The sequence below is a fragment of the Giraffa tippelskirchi genome, chromosome 13 (genome assembly GCF_054371585.1).
Source record: "Giraffa tippelskirchi isolate mGirTip1 chromosome 13, T2T-mGirTip1v1.2.pri, whole genome shotgun sequence".
NCBI lineage: Eukaryota > Metazoa > Chordata > Mammalia > Artiodactyla > Giraffidae > Giraffa > Giraffa tippelskirchi.
In genome coordinates, this window is record NC_137287.1 from 118,748,258 (window position 1) to 118,766,129 (window position 17,872).

The 17,872-nt window shown below is 45.5% G+C and overlaps 1 protein-coding gene across 2 annotated transcripts in view; it reads right to left on the reverse strand.

The window, feature by feature from the left end:
* Nucleotides 1-1,589: 1,589 nt before the first annotated feature.
* Nucleotides 1,590-17,872, reverse strand: part of B4GALT5 (beta-1,4-galactosyltransferase 5) — a 72,566-nt gene continuing 56,283 nt past the window's right edge. For both annotated transcript variants that reach the window (XM_081560251.1, XM_081560252.1), the window contains exons 3-9: nt 13,212-13,325; nt 12,116-12,240; nt 10,326-10,442; nt 9,483-9,670; nt 8,458-8,580; nt 5,727-5,828; nt 1,590-4,791 (exon numbers count right to left, since the gene is read on the reverse strand). In XM_081560251.1, the coding sequence (XP_081416377.1) occupies nt 4,644-4,791; nt 5,727-5,828; nt 8,458-8,580; nt 9,483-9,670; nt 10,326-10,442; nt 12,116-12,240; nt 13,212-13,325 (917 nt within the window). In that variant the 3' untranslated portion in view covers nt 1,590-4,643. The remainder of the gene's footprint in view (nt 4,792-5,726; nt 5,829-8,457; nt 8,581-9,482; nt 9,671-10,325; nt 10,443-12,115; nt 12,241-13,211; nt 13,326-17,872) is intronic.

Below are 17,872 nucleotides of genomic sequence, written 5' to 3' on the forward strand. Positions count from 1 at the left end.
ATTCTCCGGTCTGGTCCCCTTACGTCTCCTTTGTTTCTCTATAACACGCCATTCTCCCTGCTGCCAGACATCTGTTCAAATTATCCTCTACTTACATCACACCAGCTTCCCTGGTGGATCAGACGGTAAAGAATCCGCCTGCAATGCAGGAGATGCAGGTTTGATCCCTGGGTGGGGTAGACCCCCTGGAGAAGGAAATGTCTACCCACTGCAGTATTCTTGGCCTGGGACATCTCATGGACAGAGGACCCTGGCGGGTTACAGTCAATGGGGTTGCAGAGTCCGACACAACTGAGTGACTAACACTTTCACTGGTTTTCTTTTTCACTTTACATCACACAGCCTTGCTTACTGGAAATGCTTGAACCCACTGCTTTAAAGATCAAACCCAAATGCTTTACCTTGGCTCACAGGGCCTGCACTACAGTCTGGCCCTGTCCATCGTCCCAGCCCAACACTGCCCGCTGCGCCCTTTGCTCTCTGCCCTTTCCTCACGGGGGTACACTGTTCACCTCACCTCAGCTCACCCACTGCACCTCAGAGATGCCTTCCCTACCATACACTCACCATCCGTAGTTACCTGCCTTATGGCACTTAACTGTGGTTGTCATTTAAATCCTACCTTCCATCAGGAATGCAGGAGGAGAAAAGGACAGTTAAGCTTTACAAGGCTGCTGACCTATTATTTTGCTAATCATTATATCCCTAGGACCCGGACACAGAACTTTCCACAGAGTATTACCGGTGAAGCTTCAACAAAAAGGAGCCATGATTACAACCTCCAAGTAGACACAGGCAGACGGCAAACTCTGGACTGGCCCCAGAGACCTTCTGAAGGCAAACTCCATTGACCCTCACCCCATCCCTTGTCCAGGTGTCTGATTTAACTTGATGGGCATTACCTAGGCCAATTCCTTTTTTTTTGGCCACACCTCTGGGCACGTGGGATTTTAGTTCCCTGACTAGGGATCAAACCTGTGCCCCGTGCAGTGGAAGTATGGAGTCAACCACTAGATCGCCAGGGAAAATAAAAGCGTTAGGTTGCTCAGTTGTATCCGACTCTTTGCGAACCCATGGACTCCTCTGTCCGTGGGATTCTGCAGGCAAGAATACCACAATGGGTTGCCATTCCCTTCTCCAAGAGATCTTCCCGACCCAGGGATCAAACCCAGGTCTCCTGCACTGCAGGCAATTCTTTAACCATCTGAGCCACCAGGGAAGCCCAGGCTTCCAGGGAAGCCCCTTTTTAAATCTTTTGCGGTTGTGGTCACTTTGCATGCAGGATATTAGCTCTGCAACCAGGGATTGGACTGTGGCCCCTTCAGTGGAAACATGAAATCCTAACCAGAGAATTCCCTTCCTGGCCCAGTTCTTAAATGAAGACCCAAGTGTGGGCGGATGCCCTGTAGCACTGTGGGGTTCAATGCTTTGGTTACATCAGGAGCGTTTTTCACTCAACTGGCCTGACTGCAGGGCTCAGGTTGGCAGTATTTCTCTCAGGACCACCTTGAGGTCAGCCCAGCTAAAAAGCAGAAGCCAAGACTCTAAGAAGTCAAACTGTCTCAGACAAAGAGAGACGACCACCAAGGTTTGGTTCTTGAGTATGTATTTTTTACTGAAAAAATCATTCATAAATTAACATACAAAAATGTACAAACACATGAGTAAATAATGTAATGACAAAGGACTATATTTTTGTGAAAAGTGTTTTTTAAAACATCTTTAGATTTCAGTGCAAAAATGTACCCCTGGCACCTCTTAAAACATAAGAGCAAGCTCAAAAAATCGTAGTGATGGAAATAAGCTAGTTCAATGTCATCGTCATTGGTGAGTGGATACCATCAGTCTGTGTGGCTGTCGTTCAACTATTGGTGTCTGTGGTGGAGCGGCTCTCACAGGAGGCCCTGTGTTGTCAAAATGAATAGCTTTGTGGACACTGCCCCCCCCCCCCCAATCAGCGTGAAAGAAAACTTTTCCTTGCACGCTGCAATCAAAAGACAAGGCTGATTTAAGGGGTCATCCATTTGGTAGCTTTAAGGAATTTCAGCTGCCAAAATATGCGCAAGGTCACATTTGGTTCTTGGTTTTTTTTCAACATGATAATTTCATGCTATCAACAGCACACGGGGCTGGCTGTGGTTTTTTTTTTTTTGCTTTTACGTTTCCCCACTCAGTTTAGTGGATAAATGATTAACAGTGCACAGTTAAGAGATTTCACACGGATAAAACAAACTCACACATGATTGCAAGATGATTTAAGTCACCCAACTTCCAGCCCTGGAAAGAGACTTTTCCTTTTGTCCTCAAGTCAGCATTTTCTTTGTCAAATCAGGTGTCGTTAGCGTTCTGCCAACATTTGTTCTTGATGGCAAATATGCTAATGAAAGGCTTCAAACACGGGCCATCCCTGACCAATGATCAGTCTGCCCTGGCAAATTCTTCCAAAGGACATCGGAATTTTGTCACACTGAAAGCAGCTCACAGCTCTCAGAGAAAGAAGAGGCCAGGCCAGCACAGAGGCCTGGGGGCACATGGAGGAAGGGGGAAATCAATTTTTATTGCTTTATGCACCTTACGTCAAAGGAAACCCAAAAGAACTTCCGTGTGTCGTGTTCCTTGTGAAGGTCTTTTAAAGCATGAAATGCTCAAAACTCTTTTAAAACATTATGATAACAACTTACCAGCGTGCTCAAGGGCAGGAATCTGCTCTCTCATATGAGCTGGTAAGAGCTCTGCAATGCGATTTCTTTTCTAAATAGCATTCTCTTCTTTGAAAGAACAAAAACACACACAAAAAACAAGGCCTGGCCAATCACTCCCACAGCTTGTGGGGATCATACGTCCATGGAACCCACACATGCAAAAACCCCAACCCACGTGTATATACACAAATATAGCCCCTACACACACATCCATGTAAACCATGAAAATTAAGGAAACTGAAGGCAGACAAGGCAATTTAAAAAACAACTATTAAGTCCTCCTCAGAAAGTACTCTTTAGTAGGGATACATAAATATGTCTTATGGAAAAGGATGGGGGAAACCTGGTACTTCTCAGAATTCTGCAGGAGCCAAAGGGGACTACGAGGTGAGGGATTTGGCTCAGGGGAAAAGAGAGAGGCACAAATTCAAATGCAATTTAGAATCTGACTTCAAAAAAGCACATGGGAGTGTGGAAGGAGCACTTGGGCTCCTGTGTCTGTCTGTCCGGCAGCTTTGTTAATCTAATCCCAAAGCTCTGATTTGGTCTAGCCTGGGTCCCAGTTGACCCGCAGCACACAAGTGTCACCTGCTCCCTGGCTAAGTTCCACATAATTCAATTGCTCATGATTCTATGTATTGGGGTGGCCAAGTTTGGGCTTTCCCGTACGATGGTACAGAATGACCCGAGCAAGCTTTTTGGCCAATCCAATACTAGTTAATAATGTTGACAAAAAAAAAAAACTTTCCAGAAACCAAAAAAGGGAATATTCAGAGGAATCATTGAAGCTGGTTGGTAGTTTAGGCACAGATTTCAAAAACTGTGGCCACAGTCCACAAGAGCAAGCGAAAGAAAGAGAGAGAAACAGAGAGAGAAAGTAGGAAAAACCAACACCCCCCACTCTCTCCCGATGATGACGAAAGGATGAGACACCAAGGTGAGAGATCCAGCCCTGTGCAGTGCGCCCACCTGAAGGGTTTGCTTCCAGCAGGACAGCACTGTCTTAGCACAGCTTCCTGTTCAGCACAAGGCTGGGACCGGGGAGGACCTGTCCAGCGGGGAAGAGAGAACCAAAGCCAAAGTCAAGAGCAACACTTTTGGAAAAGGGGACGGGAGGTGAGGCAGAAGAAGTTGGCCACTGGTGATAATGACTGGGCTGTCTCGGCCTGCTCTGACATGCTCTATATCCACTCCCTTCCACAGCAACAGCAACCGGGGAGATGCTGCCCGTTCCCTTGTAGCCGAGTTCCTGTGTCTGCCAAACCAATACAGGACCTGATGTATAAACCCTCGGTTTGAGCTGGAGCCGGCTAGAAAATTAAATTAAAAAAAAAAAAAGGCATTTTACATGGCTTATTTACAATTATACTTCTTCAAGAAGTGATTGTTGCATGTCTATTTCTCTTCCCCAAGCCCTCCCCCTCCACCCTTAATCCCCACCCAAAGCAGGTAATTTAGAAAAAGAGAGAGAGAACACCAGAGATGTAGAAGGATGGTTGTGGGGAGTTTTCTTTTGCTCTTCCTAAAACACAGCTGCCCTGCGGCGGGTCTGCCTCTTCGCTCTGGAGGCCAAGAAGCTGACCAGGCCGTTCCCGCGGGGGAGAGGCTCCGGGGCGGTTCCGGTGGTGGAGGCCCGTGGCTGAGACGGGCGACGACGGGGTGGGAGGCCGGGGAGGAGGGCAGCAGGACAGACGTCGGTCTTGTGAAAAGGGCAGGTCAGTTCCCGGCTGCCTCCCTCCACCCCGGCGCGTCCAGACGGGGAAGGCGTTTTTGTGCGTGTGCTCTGTTCACATTTTTTTTTTTTCTCCTTGAACCCTGTGATCCTTCAGGAGGCGCTGGGTTTCCTGTTCTCTTCCTCTGTGGAGCGCCCCCCCGAAGACGCGTCGGTGGGCTGCTGTCCTGGGGGCGGTGGGGGAAGCCAACGACTGTCCTCTCCTCCTCTCAGTACTCAGTCACCTGAGCCAGCTCGGGTGTCAAGTTGACGGTAATGTTTTTATACAAGGCGTCGTACGTGACATTCGCGAAGTAGTTCAAGTTGTTGAGGCCGTCCACCGCTTGCCGCTCCTTGGACTTCCTCAGCAGCGCGTACCTGTGAAGCAGAGGGCACAGGGGGCGGCTCTGAGCGAGGGGCGGAGCGGCACAGACCGCAGGCGGGGAGCACAACCCAGGGAGACCACGCTCCCGCCCGGCCGCGCAGGGCGGGTCACCAGCTATTCGGCTCCTCCAGGCTGCGCGCCATTATCAGAATTGCAAACACCTCCTATTTCATGTGAGCTGTTGGGCTTCATTTAATGTGCCTGCCCCTCGGCACGAGGAAACCGAGGTTCACGATCCAAACTTGGCTCGCCCAAGAGCACAGAGCGGGTAAGCGGGAGGCAAGCTGTTACGTACAAGGGACGAGAAAGTTGCGTCTGTATTCAGTGCCCTTACTCCCCAGGAAAACAGTTCGTGCAGTCGCATCGACTATCGTGAGGACAGTCCTCCCAACAATCAACAAAAGACAGAAAGAGCCACTCCCGAGGACCTGGAGATGCATACCATCCACTCGCCTCTGCTCAGCCTGACCTGGAGTTTTTTTAATTGAAGGTATACAGGGTGATAAAGCAGCTGCAGCCATACCAACAGAGGCTGAGGGACACCCTTCCAGAACCGAGCTAGCAGAGAGGGTGCCAAACTCTGTCACATGAGTTACACAGGGACTTTGACCCGAATGGGTTTTTCTCCAACTCCCTGAAGGCTACAGAGCAGACAACTACAAAACTTAAGGTGCAGAAGGAGTGATTTCCTTAAAAGATCTTAGAATCACATTTTTTCCTTAAAAGATCTTACAGTCACATTTTTCACCAATAGTATCATTTTTCCCCCAAACACCTGCCTCACATTTAAATGAGTATAAACAGGAACTCTCAAACAGCTGTTTGAACAAGACCTTGGAAGGGGTGAAGAGCAAGCCCAGTGACTGCAATGCTTGAGGACCCTGGAAATACAGGACTTTTGTATGAGGAATAAACAAACTGCACCAACCTTCCAAGAAACTGGACCTCTCCTCGATGGTGATGAGGAATGGACTTGTACTTCCCTGTGTCACCTTCTGGCCGACTCACAGAATAGCCTGCATTCTGGACTCTGTCCAAGACAAAGAAGATGGGCTTTCGGGTAAAATGATCAAGTCTGACAGGTGAGACCAAACCTATCCCAAGGCTGAGGAACGCCAAGTTGAACATCAGTGCTTCTTTTGCATCTATATATTCAAGCCACTTTCCCTCTGGATAAGTTCATGGTTTTAGAAAAGAAGTCTACAATATGAAAAGTTTTGAAGAAGAAGAGAAATTAAAAATTCCTGAGGTTTGACACAGGGTCTCAGTGACAGGTACAACCATGTGGGTCCCCCCTGCAGACAGGTGCACACATGCCCCCTCTGGGTCAGCTTGTTTGTTGTTTAGTTGCTAAGTCGTGTCTGACTCATTTGTGATCCCATGGACTGTAACCCACCAGGCTCCTCTGTCCATGGAATTTCCCAGGCAAGAGTATACTGGAGTGGGTTGCCATTTCCTTCTCCAGAGGATCTTCCTGACCCAGGGATCAAACCTGTGTCTCTTATGTCTCCTGCATTGGCAGGTGGATTCTTTACCCTCTGAGCCACCTGGGAAGCCCAAAATGGCATAGTATCTGCACATAACCCACACACATACTCCAGTAGACCTTAAATCATATTTAGCGTCAATGCTATGTAAATAGTTGCTTGCAGGGAGCAAATCCAAGTTTTGATTTTTGGAACTTTCTGGAATTCCACCCCCCCCCCATCCCATAGTTGGTTGAATCCTCAAATTCAGAACCCACAGATATGGAGGGCTGACAGGGTAAAGATGTGTTCTCTCTCTCATTTGATAAATATGTATGAAATGCCTACTGTGTGCCTGGAGTTGTGTTGGGGTGCTGGGGAAAAACAGTCACACATTCCTGGCCTGAGGGACTCCTTGCTGAGCTGGGGAAAGAACAAGCTGAGCCGGCAGAACAGATGTCCTAGGGGAGCCCAACTAGATTCAGAAACCAGTCAAACCAGTACGGAAAAGCTGCTCATCCTCACCAGGTTTCTAAGAAACCCAAATTAAAAGGATGAGATGCCATTTTTACCTAACAGACTGAGAAAGAATTGTCCAAGAGCTGCTGTGCTGAAATGGGGCACAAATTTCAATGGTCATTTATATCCAAAAGCAGGTGGTGCAGTAAGAAAATTTGTATGCTTATGTACTGTTGGTCACAATACTTTTGCAATCTTTTTTGGAGGAAAATCAGACAACAACTCTCAAAACTTTAAAAGTGCATTTACTTCTTAACTCTGCAGTTCTGTGACCAGGAAATTAACCTACAGAAATATTTGCACATGTGAACAAAAGATGCTCAAAATTAAACAACACTGTTCATCAATAGGAGAGGATTAAAAATAAATTGCTGTCTACACAAGGAAATACCACGCAATTGTAATAATAATGAAATGGCTCTCTGTATTGACATGATTGGAAGGGGAGAAGGGAATTATCTGGGCTGTTTATGTATGAATAGAAAGAACTATAAAGAAAGAAACTGCTTGTTCAAATGGCTACTTCCTGGGAAGGAAACAGGATAACAATGGGGATTAGGACTTACACTCTTGTTTATTTGCGTGCGTGCATCCTAAGTCGCTTCAGTTGTGTCCAATTCTTGGCGACCCTATGGACTGCAGCCTGCCAAGCTCCTCTGTCCATGGAGTGGGTCGCCATGCCCTCCTCCAGGGGATCTTCCCGACCCAGGGATCAAACCTGCATTTCCTACGACTCCTGCATTGCAGATGGATTCTTTATCGCTGAACCACCAGGGAAGCCCCTTTTGTTTATATACTTCTGTATTATCAGAATTTTTACCAGCCTCCTCTGAATCCAACTTATACTCTCATTGTGATATATAGTTGTTCCTCAGTCTCCAGGTGGGGGGGGACTGGTTCCAGTACCTGCCCTGCAGTTACTAAAATCCGAGGATGCCCAAGTCCCTTACATAAAAATGGCTTAGTTGCTGGGCTGCTGTTTAGTTGCTCAGTTGTGTCCAACTCTTTGTGACTCCAAGGACTGTAGCCCATCAGGTTCCTCTGTTTACAGGATTTCCCAGGCAAGAACACTGGAGTGGGTTGCCTTTTCCTTCTCCAGGGGATCTTCCTGACCCAAGGATAAAACTGGCATCTCCTGCACTGGCAGGTGGATTCTTTACTGCTGAGCCACCAGGGAAGCCCCTACTATTTACTTACTGTACAAAAATACTACTTGACACTACTCACGCATGAACTTGTTCCTACAAACTTAAAATATGAGCCTTACCTGATAGCATGGATAAATCTGTGTAAATATAACTCACATCTGACCTCTTGTTTGGGGAGGTTTCAGTGCAATGGGCTATGCGTGTAAAGTACACACCAGATTTCTAAGATTTAGTAAGAAAAAAAATGAGTGTAGAATATCTCATTAATATTTTATATTAAAAGAAATTTTATATGGATTGCATGTTGAAATGGTATTGTTTTGGATATACTGCAGTAAGTATAATTGTTAAAATATTTTTATTATAATAAATTAATTTCACCTTTTTCCTTTTTTAAATCTTTCTAAATGGAGCTACTAGAACATTGAAAATTAAATACATGGCTTAATGCATCATATTCCTACTAGACAGTGCTGGTCTGGAGAGCCTAAGGGAGCGTTTCTAGAAGACATCAGAAGGGTAATACCTGTTCCACAGGTCGTCATCTTCTCCACCCCACCCCCAGAACGCATTAGGAAAGCCGTTGATCTTCCGAAACTGTTCCACTGTTAACCCGCTCACTCCGCCAAAGAACTCAGTATAAGGAAGCCTAAAAGGAGATGTATGGCATCAATCATCCGTGCATGAAAGGGTGTTCTCTTTTTTTCCCCCTAGAACAGGCCATCTCATGGGAGAACCAAGTCTTAAGTAAAACAATACTCTCTGTGCTACTGCCCCAAACCAACTGAAATGGTTTCCTTGGGTCAAATGCATCAACCCGAGTAGCTAATTAAATTTCTTTTCTAATTGATTTTTTTTTAATCCAGCTTTATTGAGACAGAATTGACATACTATATAACTTACCCATTAAATTTTTTTTTTAATATTTATTGGTTGATTTGGTCTGAGTGTGGCAGGTGGGGTCTTTGATCTTTGTGGATCTATTCTCCCCCGCATTGGGGGCATGGAGTCCTAGCCACTGGACCACCAGAGAAGTCCCTAATTTACTTATTTAAGGTGTATAATTCAATGGGTTTTTAAAATATATTTAAATATTTAAAATATATTGCAACCTTGGCTACAATCAGTGTTGATCAATTTCATCACCCCCCTACCCAAAGGAGCCTTGTACCCACCATCAGCAGTCACTCCTCATTTCTCCCTGCTCCCCTCAACCCTATGCAACCACTATTCTTCCTTCTGTCTCTACAGATTTGCCTATTCTGGACATTTCATACAAATGGAATCATATAATACTCGGTCTTTTGTAGCTAGTTTTCTTTCACTGAGTGTAACATTTTCTAGGTTCATCCAGGCTGTCACATATATCAGTACTTCATTTCTTCTTATTGCCAAATAGCATTCCATCACATGGATGGATATACTACATTTCGTTTATCCATTCATCAGTAGATCGTGATTCACGTTGGAGCTAATTTGATTTGGTCATCCTTGCATCTTTCATCATCTTTCTAAATTTAACCTCTTTAATTAAAAGGAAATGATACTCACAGATACATATACTTATCCAGTTTAGTCGCAAAGTGCCTTGGCATCTGTCCACATCCATAATAGTTACGATCACTTTCTGGTATGTGATCCACGTCATGAAAAATGAGGCAGTCCCAATCCAAGTCCTTCATTGCTTCTTGAAAACCCACATTAAAAAGCATGGCTCGATTAAAGGGTTGGGTGCCAACCTAAAAGAAGCAGAACTTTATTTTTAAAAGGACTCTTGAAGAATAATCTTTGCTGCCTCAGCCCTGCCTAAAGGAGAGCTTATTGAGAGATCACTGGGCCAGAAGGGAGGTGGGTCCTGCCTGGTTCATCACTGATTCATCACTTGACCTCTGGCCTCAACTTCCTCAGGAATAAAAAAGGGTGATAAGGATAAACCTAAACCTCTCTCTCCCAAGGCCGTTTGAAGGCACAGTCAGCTGTGTAGTAGCATTTAGAAGGATATCCAACCCCCCACACAGAAAGAAGAACACGGCCATTTCTACCTGCAGCCCCTTATCTCATGGGAATTTCCTGGGTCTGAAATGTAAAGACAATACCCAAAGCAGTTCCAGCAAAACCAGCCCACAAGAGGCCTTTGCTCAAGGGTAAACGAAGTTCCAGGCAGCACTCAGACCTGCTGGTACTGAACATCTCCACGGAGGAGCGCAGGACGCCCTCTGCTCCCTGCCCACCACAGGGCCCCTCAGTCAGGATGCCCTCTGCTCCCTGCCCACCACAGGGCCACTCAGTCGTGAGTTTTCGATCTTATGGGCTCTTAACCCCAAGGATGGATCAGCTTGAAGCTCTCTCAACTGTAGTCTTGGAAGAGAAAGGAGAGAAGAAAGGGCCACTCACTTGCTCCACCACATAAAACGCAAACCGCAGGCGCTGGCGCTGGAGCATGGGGATGAGGTGTCGGAGCAGGACTGGGAGGTGCTCGTGGCGGTTCCGGAAGGGGACAAGGATGGCCACCTGCAGCGGGTCACATCAACAGAGGCCACCAGGTCAGTGAGTCCCCTCGACTGCTCCCGCAGCATTGGGGCCTGGTTCGCTTGGGGGGCTCCGGGGAGCTGCCTTACCCTCCACTTCTCTGTAGTCACCCTTTGTATCAACAGTATCCCCTGTTTCTTTATTCTAGTGCAGCTTGTTTTAGAACAATGTGGGTGTGCTTGTCCCAACCACTAGACTAAGAGATTAGGAGGGTAGGTGAGATGTCTTTAGTTCAGTTCAGTTCAGTCGCTCAGTTGTGTCTGACTCTTTGCGACCCCATGAACCGCAGCACGCCAGGCCTCCCTGTCCATCACCAACTCCCTGAGTCCACCCAAACTCATGTCCATTGAGTCAGTGATGCCATCCAGCCATCTCATCCTCTGTCGTCCCCTTCTCCTCCTGCCCCCAATCTTTTCCAGCATCAGGGTCTTTTCAAATGAGTCAGCTCTTCACATCAGGTGGCCAAAGTATTGGAGTTTCAGCCTCAACATCAGACCTTCCAATGAACACCCAGGACTGATCTCCTTCAGGATGGACTGGTTGGATCTCCTTGTAGTCCAAGGGACTCTCAAGAGTCTTCTCCAACACCACAGTTCAAAAGCATCAATTCTTCGGCCCTCAGCTTTCTTTATAGTCCAACTCTCACATCCAGACATGACCACTGGAAAAACCATAGCCTTGACTAGACGGACATTTGTTGGCAAAGTAATGTCTCTGCTTTTTAACATGCTGTCTAGGTTGGTCATAACTTTCCTTCCAAGGAGTAAGCGTCTTTTAATTTCATTGCTGCAATCACCATCTGCTTTAACACTTCTTTATATCAGAGCAAAGCCTTGTTCTGTGTCTTGTATATTCTCCAGGCAAGAATACTGGAGTGGGTAGCCATTCCCTTCTCCAGGGGATCTTCTCGACCCAGGCGTTGTCCCACATTGCAGGTGGATTCTGAGCCACCTGGGAAGCCCCATATTATCACACATATACTAAATGAATACTTTTAACTGACATGAAAAAACATTTATATATATATATATATATTTAACGCTGGTCATTAAATTGATTTTACATCTCAGTGACGGGGTGGAAACATTGCTTTGTTCCAGACCCACTTTGATCACTGCTGCACTATAGCATCTCACAGGGCTGGCATGGAATAAGCACTTTACTAAACACTTGTTGAAAGAATTGACTTAAGTCAGTGTCATAAGCTTGAGCCACACTACTGATGTCTCCTGATTACAGTCAAGCAGGAAAAAAAACTATTCTCATAGTCAGGCTAGATAGTTCTGCTTTTTACTCCACTAGATTCATGGCAACAATGCAAAGTAAAGCATAAAGCACTGAATTTGTGAAGATGGCTTCTGCAAATCTATCAGGAGAGACCCACCACCCACCTTCTCCCACTGCTTAGCCAATATTCCTGGAAGGAAGAAAAAGGGTCCTGGTTCAATGACCAGAACAATGTGTATGTCTGTGGCTACGGCAGAGTCCTCAGGGAAACCCAGTCCTCCAATATGTTCCCATCAGATGCAAATCCTTTGCAGTAAGTGGTAAGTAGGGTGCAAATTACAAAATGTTACAAGTGAAATCCATGGTGATTCACATGACGGCAAGTGCCAAGTAGGCTTCCCAGCACCCGGGGTCCGATCCCACCCTACCTTCCATCGAGGCACGCAATCTGACGGCTTCCAGTGACCGCCCAGCTTGATGGTTGGGTCTTTAGAGAAGAGTTCATGGATGGCATCCATTCCAATCTCACTCATGTTTACGTCTATCGGGCCCTCTGAACAGAGATGGGGGAAAAAAATAGTAAGAGGCCACGAAATTCCTACATTCAGGGTTGTAATCTCTGGAGTGGTTCAGTGCTTTTTCAGTGGGTTGTGTTTTTTAACAAGGATGGGGGTCCTACATCTGCTTCCCAACCCATTGGGTTTCAGTTCATCCCTACTACTGGGTAAAGCAGCTAACCAAAAAATAAAGACTTGGGAGTTCTGTTTCTGCTAAGGATGCAGAAAGAAATGAAGACCAAGTACAACAGCAGCTGAACTTCTCAAAGAGGAAGGAGAAAAGCAGCTGAGCTTGGTGGCATCTCTGCGTGCTCCTGAGGCGAGTGCAGACATGCTGTCCCAATTCACTGATCAGTGACCCTGACTGGTCATGGCCAAACTCAGAACACGCATCACCTTGAACTCAAGTCAAGAAGAACACAGTCCAAGAAGCCCCAAAGCACAGGAAAGGTTTAACAGTACATTGCCATTGCTTTAGATTACACACGAGATTCTAGGAAGGGAAGGGGAAGAGAAGGGGAAGAGGAAAAAGGAAGAGAAAGAGAAGATGCAAGAATTTTTCTTAACCAGCACTTTGTTAAGAAAATAACTTCCCTTACTTCCCTTATATTAAACGAGTTATACAATCATTGTGAGATTTATACTAAAAGACAAAGCTGGTTGCCTACACTTTCTCAAGGATATCTTAACAGACCTCAAGCTATAAAGGAAGTGGAACACGTAAAGCAAAGAGTGAAAAATGTGGTGGAAAATGGCACCAGGAACATAGGCAACCCTGCAGAAGGGCTGTAGAGGAGCCAGGACACATGTAACTTTCATAGTTCCTATTTCCAAGGGCCAGGAGGAGTTTACAATCTCTCTGTAAGCAGACATATCAAGAGATCAAGGACACTCTCCCTGTTATTTTAATCAAATAGAAGGACATCGATTTTAAAAGCAGAGGAAGGTAAGCAAGCACTCTACTTACTCATGGAAGGGAGCCTTTCGGGACAGGTATGGTTTGCAAAGTAGGTGAAGTCTTCAGGAAGAAAAGTCGTGGTCTGTAGGAAGGATTCGCTGTGGTTCAAGTCGAGAGGATAATCTAGAGAGGAAAGAAAAGAAAAGGCAGCTCCAGTTGGTACAAGTCATCATCTCTGCAATTCTCAGATGCCCACCAAACAAGGATTTTTCTAAGTAATTATCTTTCGGTGAGGCAGGATGCTGACTTAGCCCTTCAGCTAAAATTTGAATTCATCAATAGAAATGTTAATCAGATGATGCTATTTCACCAGTGTTTCTATTCTGACTGTTATTATAGCTTTTATATGCAGTCAGTTCATAGTCAAACAACCCTACAACATAATTAAAACAGAGAAACCAGCACCCCCTCCCATGGCTTTCTGAAAGGAAAAGCTCTCACTTCTCTCGGTGGCTCAGATGGTAAAGAATCCGCCTGCAATGCAACAGATTTGGGTTCAGTCCCTAAGTTGGGAAGATTCCCTGGAGAAGAGAATGGCTACTCACTCTAGTGTTCTTGCCTAGAGGATCCCATGGACAGAGGAGCCTGGAGGGCTACAGCCCATGGGGTCGCAAAGAGTCAGACACAACTGAGCAACTAACATGTACATATATGCATACCTTAGTGTTTACCTGCATCAGCCTATACAGCCAATCTTTTCTTTTTTTGGGGGGGGTGTCCTTTTTTTCTTTATTGCGGTGTAGTTGTTTTACAGTGTTGTGTTAGTTTCTGCTGTACAGCAAAGTCAACCAGGTATCCGTTGACATATACCCCCTCTTTTTTTGGATTTCCTTCCCATTTAGGTTACCACAGAGCAGGAGTAGAGTTCCCTGTGCTTTCCAGTAGGTTCTTATTAGTTATCCATTTTATACACAGTATCAATAGTGTATGTACGTCAATCCCGAATCTCCTAATTCACCCCACACCCCCCTTGGTATATATATACTTATTCTCTTTCTGTGTCTCTACTTCTGCTTTGCAAATAAGATCATCAGTACCATTCTTTTCTAGATTCCACATATATGTGTTCATAATGTACGATACTTGTTTCCTTTCTGCCTGACTTCACTTTGTATGACAGTCTCTAGGTCCACCCACATCTCTGCAAATGGCAGAGATGTTCCTTTTTGTGGTATACAGTTGATGTCGATGCTTCGTTTTTAGGTCTGTTAACGTCTCACTAACGGGAGTGAAGATTTCGTACCCTTCCTCCCCTGCCCCGACCACACACATACCCTTCCTATCCTCCAGTACCCCTACAGTCAGACATGCTCACTGTGGTTAGGACAATCTGCAGTATTTTTATTATGATGATTCAATAAACAGTCTCTGTTGCTGAGAAATGTGGAAAGGATGATTACGTTTCCTTTCCTGCAAAAACTCCCCCCACCCTGGAGTAACTGTCTTGTTTTCCTGTTTGCTTAGTTTTACGTGGAATGATGACAAGTGGATGTCTTGCCCTTTGCCACTTCACTTCCCCTCAAGACACAGGCCTCGGTCTTCCTCTTGCTAAGAAGGTCCTGCGCCTCCCAACCCACTCCAGTGTGCACGGGTTTGCCTGGGAGCGTGATCCACTCGTGCGACTCTGGGCTCTCCCTTCATCAGCGGCCAGGGGAGTCCATTCATGTCCCTAGAGTGTCGAACCTCAGTTTTCCTAACTTCAACTTCTTTGTTTCCACTTGGTAAAGCACATTCTTCCAGTGGCTTCCTAAAAGCGGGGAAACGGAAGTGATTTTGAAACCCTGGATATCTGATTATTTTTATTCTTCCTCACTTCATACATGGTTTTACAGAATTCTAGGCAGGAGATAAATTTTCCTTTGGAACTGTAAAGATGCTGTTCCACTGCCTTCTAGAGTCCTCTGGGCCTGTTTAGTCCGAAGTCATTCCAATTCCTGTTCTTTGTAAAAGGTGACAGTAATTGCTTTCTGGATGTGTAAAGAACTTTTTCTCTTTGTTCAGGAAATTTCGTATCGGTGCGCCTGGCCCACTGTGTTGGCTGTGTGGTGGACCTCTAAAGTCTGGGGATGCAAGTCCTGTTCAAGAATTTTTCGGAGTTATCACTGTGGTGATGACTTCCTGCTTTCTGTATTCTTTGGGCTCTCTTTCTGGAGGACAGAAAGATGACTTAGATATCGGGCCTCCTGGCCCTATAATTTTCTCATCTTTTCTACCTGACTTTCCATCCTGCCATTTTTCTGCTCTACCTTCGGAGAGATTTCCTCAATTTTATCTAGTCCTTTCAATTATCATTTCCTGCTATTACATTTTTTATTTTCAAGTGTCCCTTTAATTTTCTGAATGTTCATCTTTTTCAATATCTTGTTCCATGTTTATGATCCTTTTCCTCTGACCCTTGAGAACATATGTGATGGTTGTTTTCTCCTCCCAGCATATTGTTTCTTCCAGTTTGTTACTTGTTTTGATCGCCAGCCCAGTGACGCTTGGCCATCTGCTAATATTTAAGAGTGGGGCTCGGAATCAGCTAACTGGAAGGGTCTGGATGGAGGTTCTTCATTGGAGGGTGTTCTGGTCAGAGGTTTGAATGGGAAACCTCCAGGGTCAGTATCTTTGGGTCTTTCTTCTTGGTCCGGTCAGGTTCCCCAGAGAAGTCATTCTAATCTCCTGCCAGAATGGTCCAGTCTCTGTTACAAGCATCCTGAAACAGGAGGGGAAAAGCTGGAAGTACCCTGAAAACAGCCAGGTGCTCCAGCTGACAGGCCCTCTGTTTTATGGTCTCTGGCTGGAGGTTATCAAGCCTCCAGTACTTTGCCAGGTTGGGAGGTGGAATATCGGACTGCTTTTTAAACAGCTTTCAACCCATCTTTATCTTAGTTGCCACCTTTATTTTTACCTCCAGAAATACCTGATATTCTAACTTCTGAGCGATTCTGGGCCATCAACTACGGGGTGGTTGGCTTTCCTTGTTGCACGTTAGCAGTGAGTTTTCTTGAGTCTGTTAAGTCCTTTATCACTGGCCCATCTGCTTTCCAACTTCCATAATTTTTTGAGGTGGTCTCCATTCTTGTGCTTCTCATTTTTAAGGGTTTACAGCACTAAACACACATACATACACACAATATCTACTGTTACTTCAGTGACATTTTAACTTTATTGCAAATGCCTTTTTTTCTAGAGGGGGGTATGAAGGGGGCCCTCCAATCTCTTATCTTTTTACAGATAAAGAAAGTGAGGCACCGTATACAGAACTCCTATGAGGAGACTTGCCTGGTGCAAGTCTGAGACCCGATTAAACTATGGGCTGATGATCTTGACATTTGTCGTTGTTGTTTAGTTGCTCAGTGTGTCTGACAATTTTGTGACCTCATGGACTATAGCCCACCAGGTCCCTCTGTTCATAGGGTTTCCCAGGCAAGAATACTGGAGTGGGTTGCCATTTCCTTCTCCAGGAGATCTTCCCAACCGGGGGACTGAACTTGCGCCTCCTATATTCTTCACCACTGAGCCACGAGGCAAGTCCCATCTCAGAAGATGAGAGGCCCCCAAATACGTGATGGTTAGTTTTCATGGGCTTGGTATTTCATAGGCTAATGAGTGGGAGGCTTATTGCAACTACTTTCTGGAAGGGGTGGAGATTTTCAGGAACTGGGTCACCACGTACTTTTTGACCTTTATGGTCAGCCTCAGAACTGTCATGGTACCTATGGTTTGTCACTTAGTTTGCTGATGTGTTACAATGAACTACACTGAGGCTCAAAGTCTAGCGGAAGTCAACTCATCCACCATCTTGGATCTAGTTGGTTCTAACCAGTTTATGTCGTATTCAACAGCCACGTCATTCTTTTAAAGGCTGTGCCCTGCCCCCTTCCCTCCTGTTTCATCAGCAGCAAATATACAAGGACTCAGATATACAAGTCCTAAGTCAAAGTCCATAACCTTGACCTACACCTTGGAGAACCCCCACCCCACCAAATCCTAATTCCATCAATTCTAATTTTCAATTCTTCACGCAAAAATTTAAACAAAATCTACCTTCCCACTGGCAGTAGAAGCCTTTTAAAGTGGAAGAGGCAGAGAAAATTAATTGCTCATGACATGGCAAAGAATCAGACACGACTGAAGCAACTTAGCACGCACGCATGCACACAAGACACGGTAAAAACTGTGCCTGGTTATTGTGACGTCCCAGTTCTCTTCCTCCAGCTGCCTAAAAATGGGCGGACTATATTGCCTACTCTCCTCAGGGGTTCCAAACACCAATTTCTTGGTCTTCTAAAGCACAACCCAATTGAATGAGGGAATCATTGAGAGAAAAAGCCAGCCTGCTGAATTTCTATGGCCATGGTTTTACTTTCTAATTTAAATCTAAACCATATCGAACCAGGACATGTTCTTCCAGCAAGGGAGGTAGACAGCAAAGAAGGCAACTGTTTTTACATTTATAACAGAGGACCTGCTTCCTACCTGTAGATTCAAACAGCCTACTTGGTCAACTCTGCTTTACATCAGTGGTTCAGCACTCCTGGCCGAATATTGGAATCATCTAGGAAGCCTTTTAAATATTCTCATGCCCAGGCTATACCCTAGACTTATTAAATAAGAACCTCTGGGTGTGGGGTGCAGGCATTGGTATTTTGTAAAGCCCCCCAGAAAAGTCTAATATGCACTCA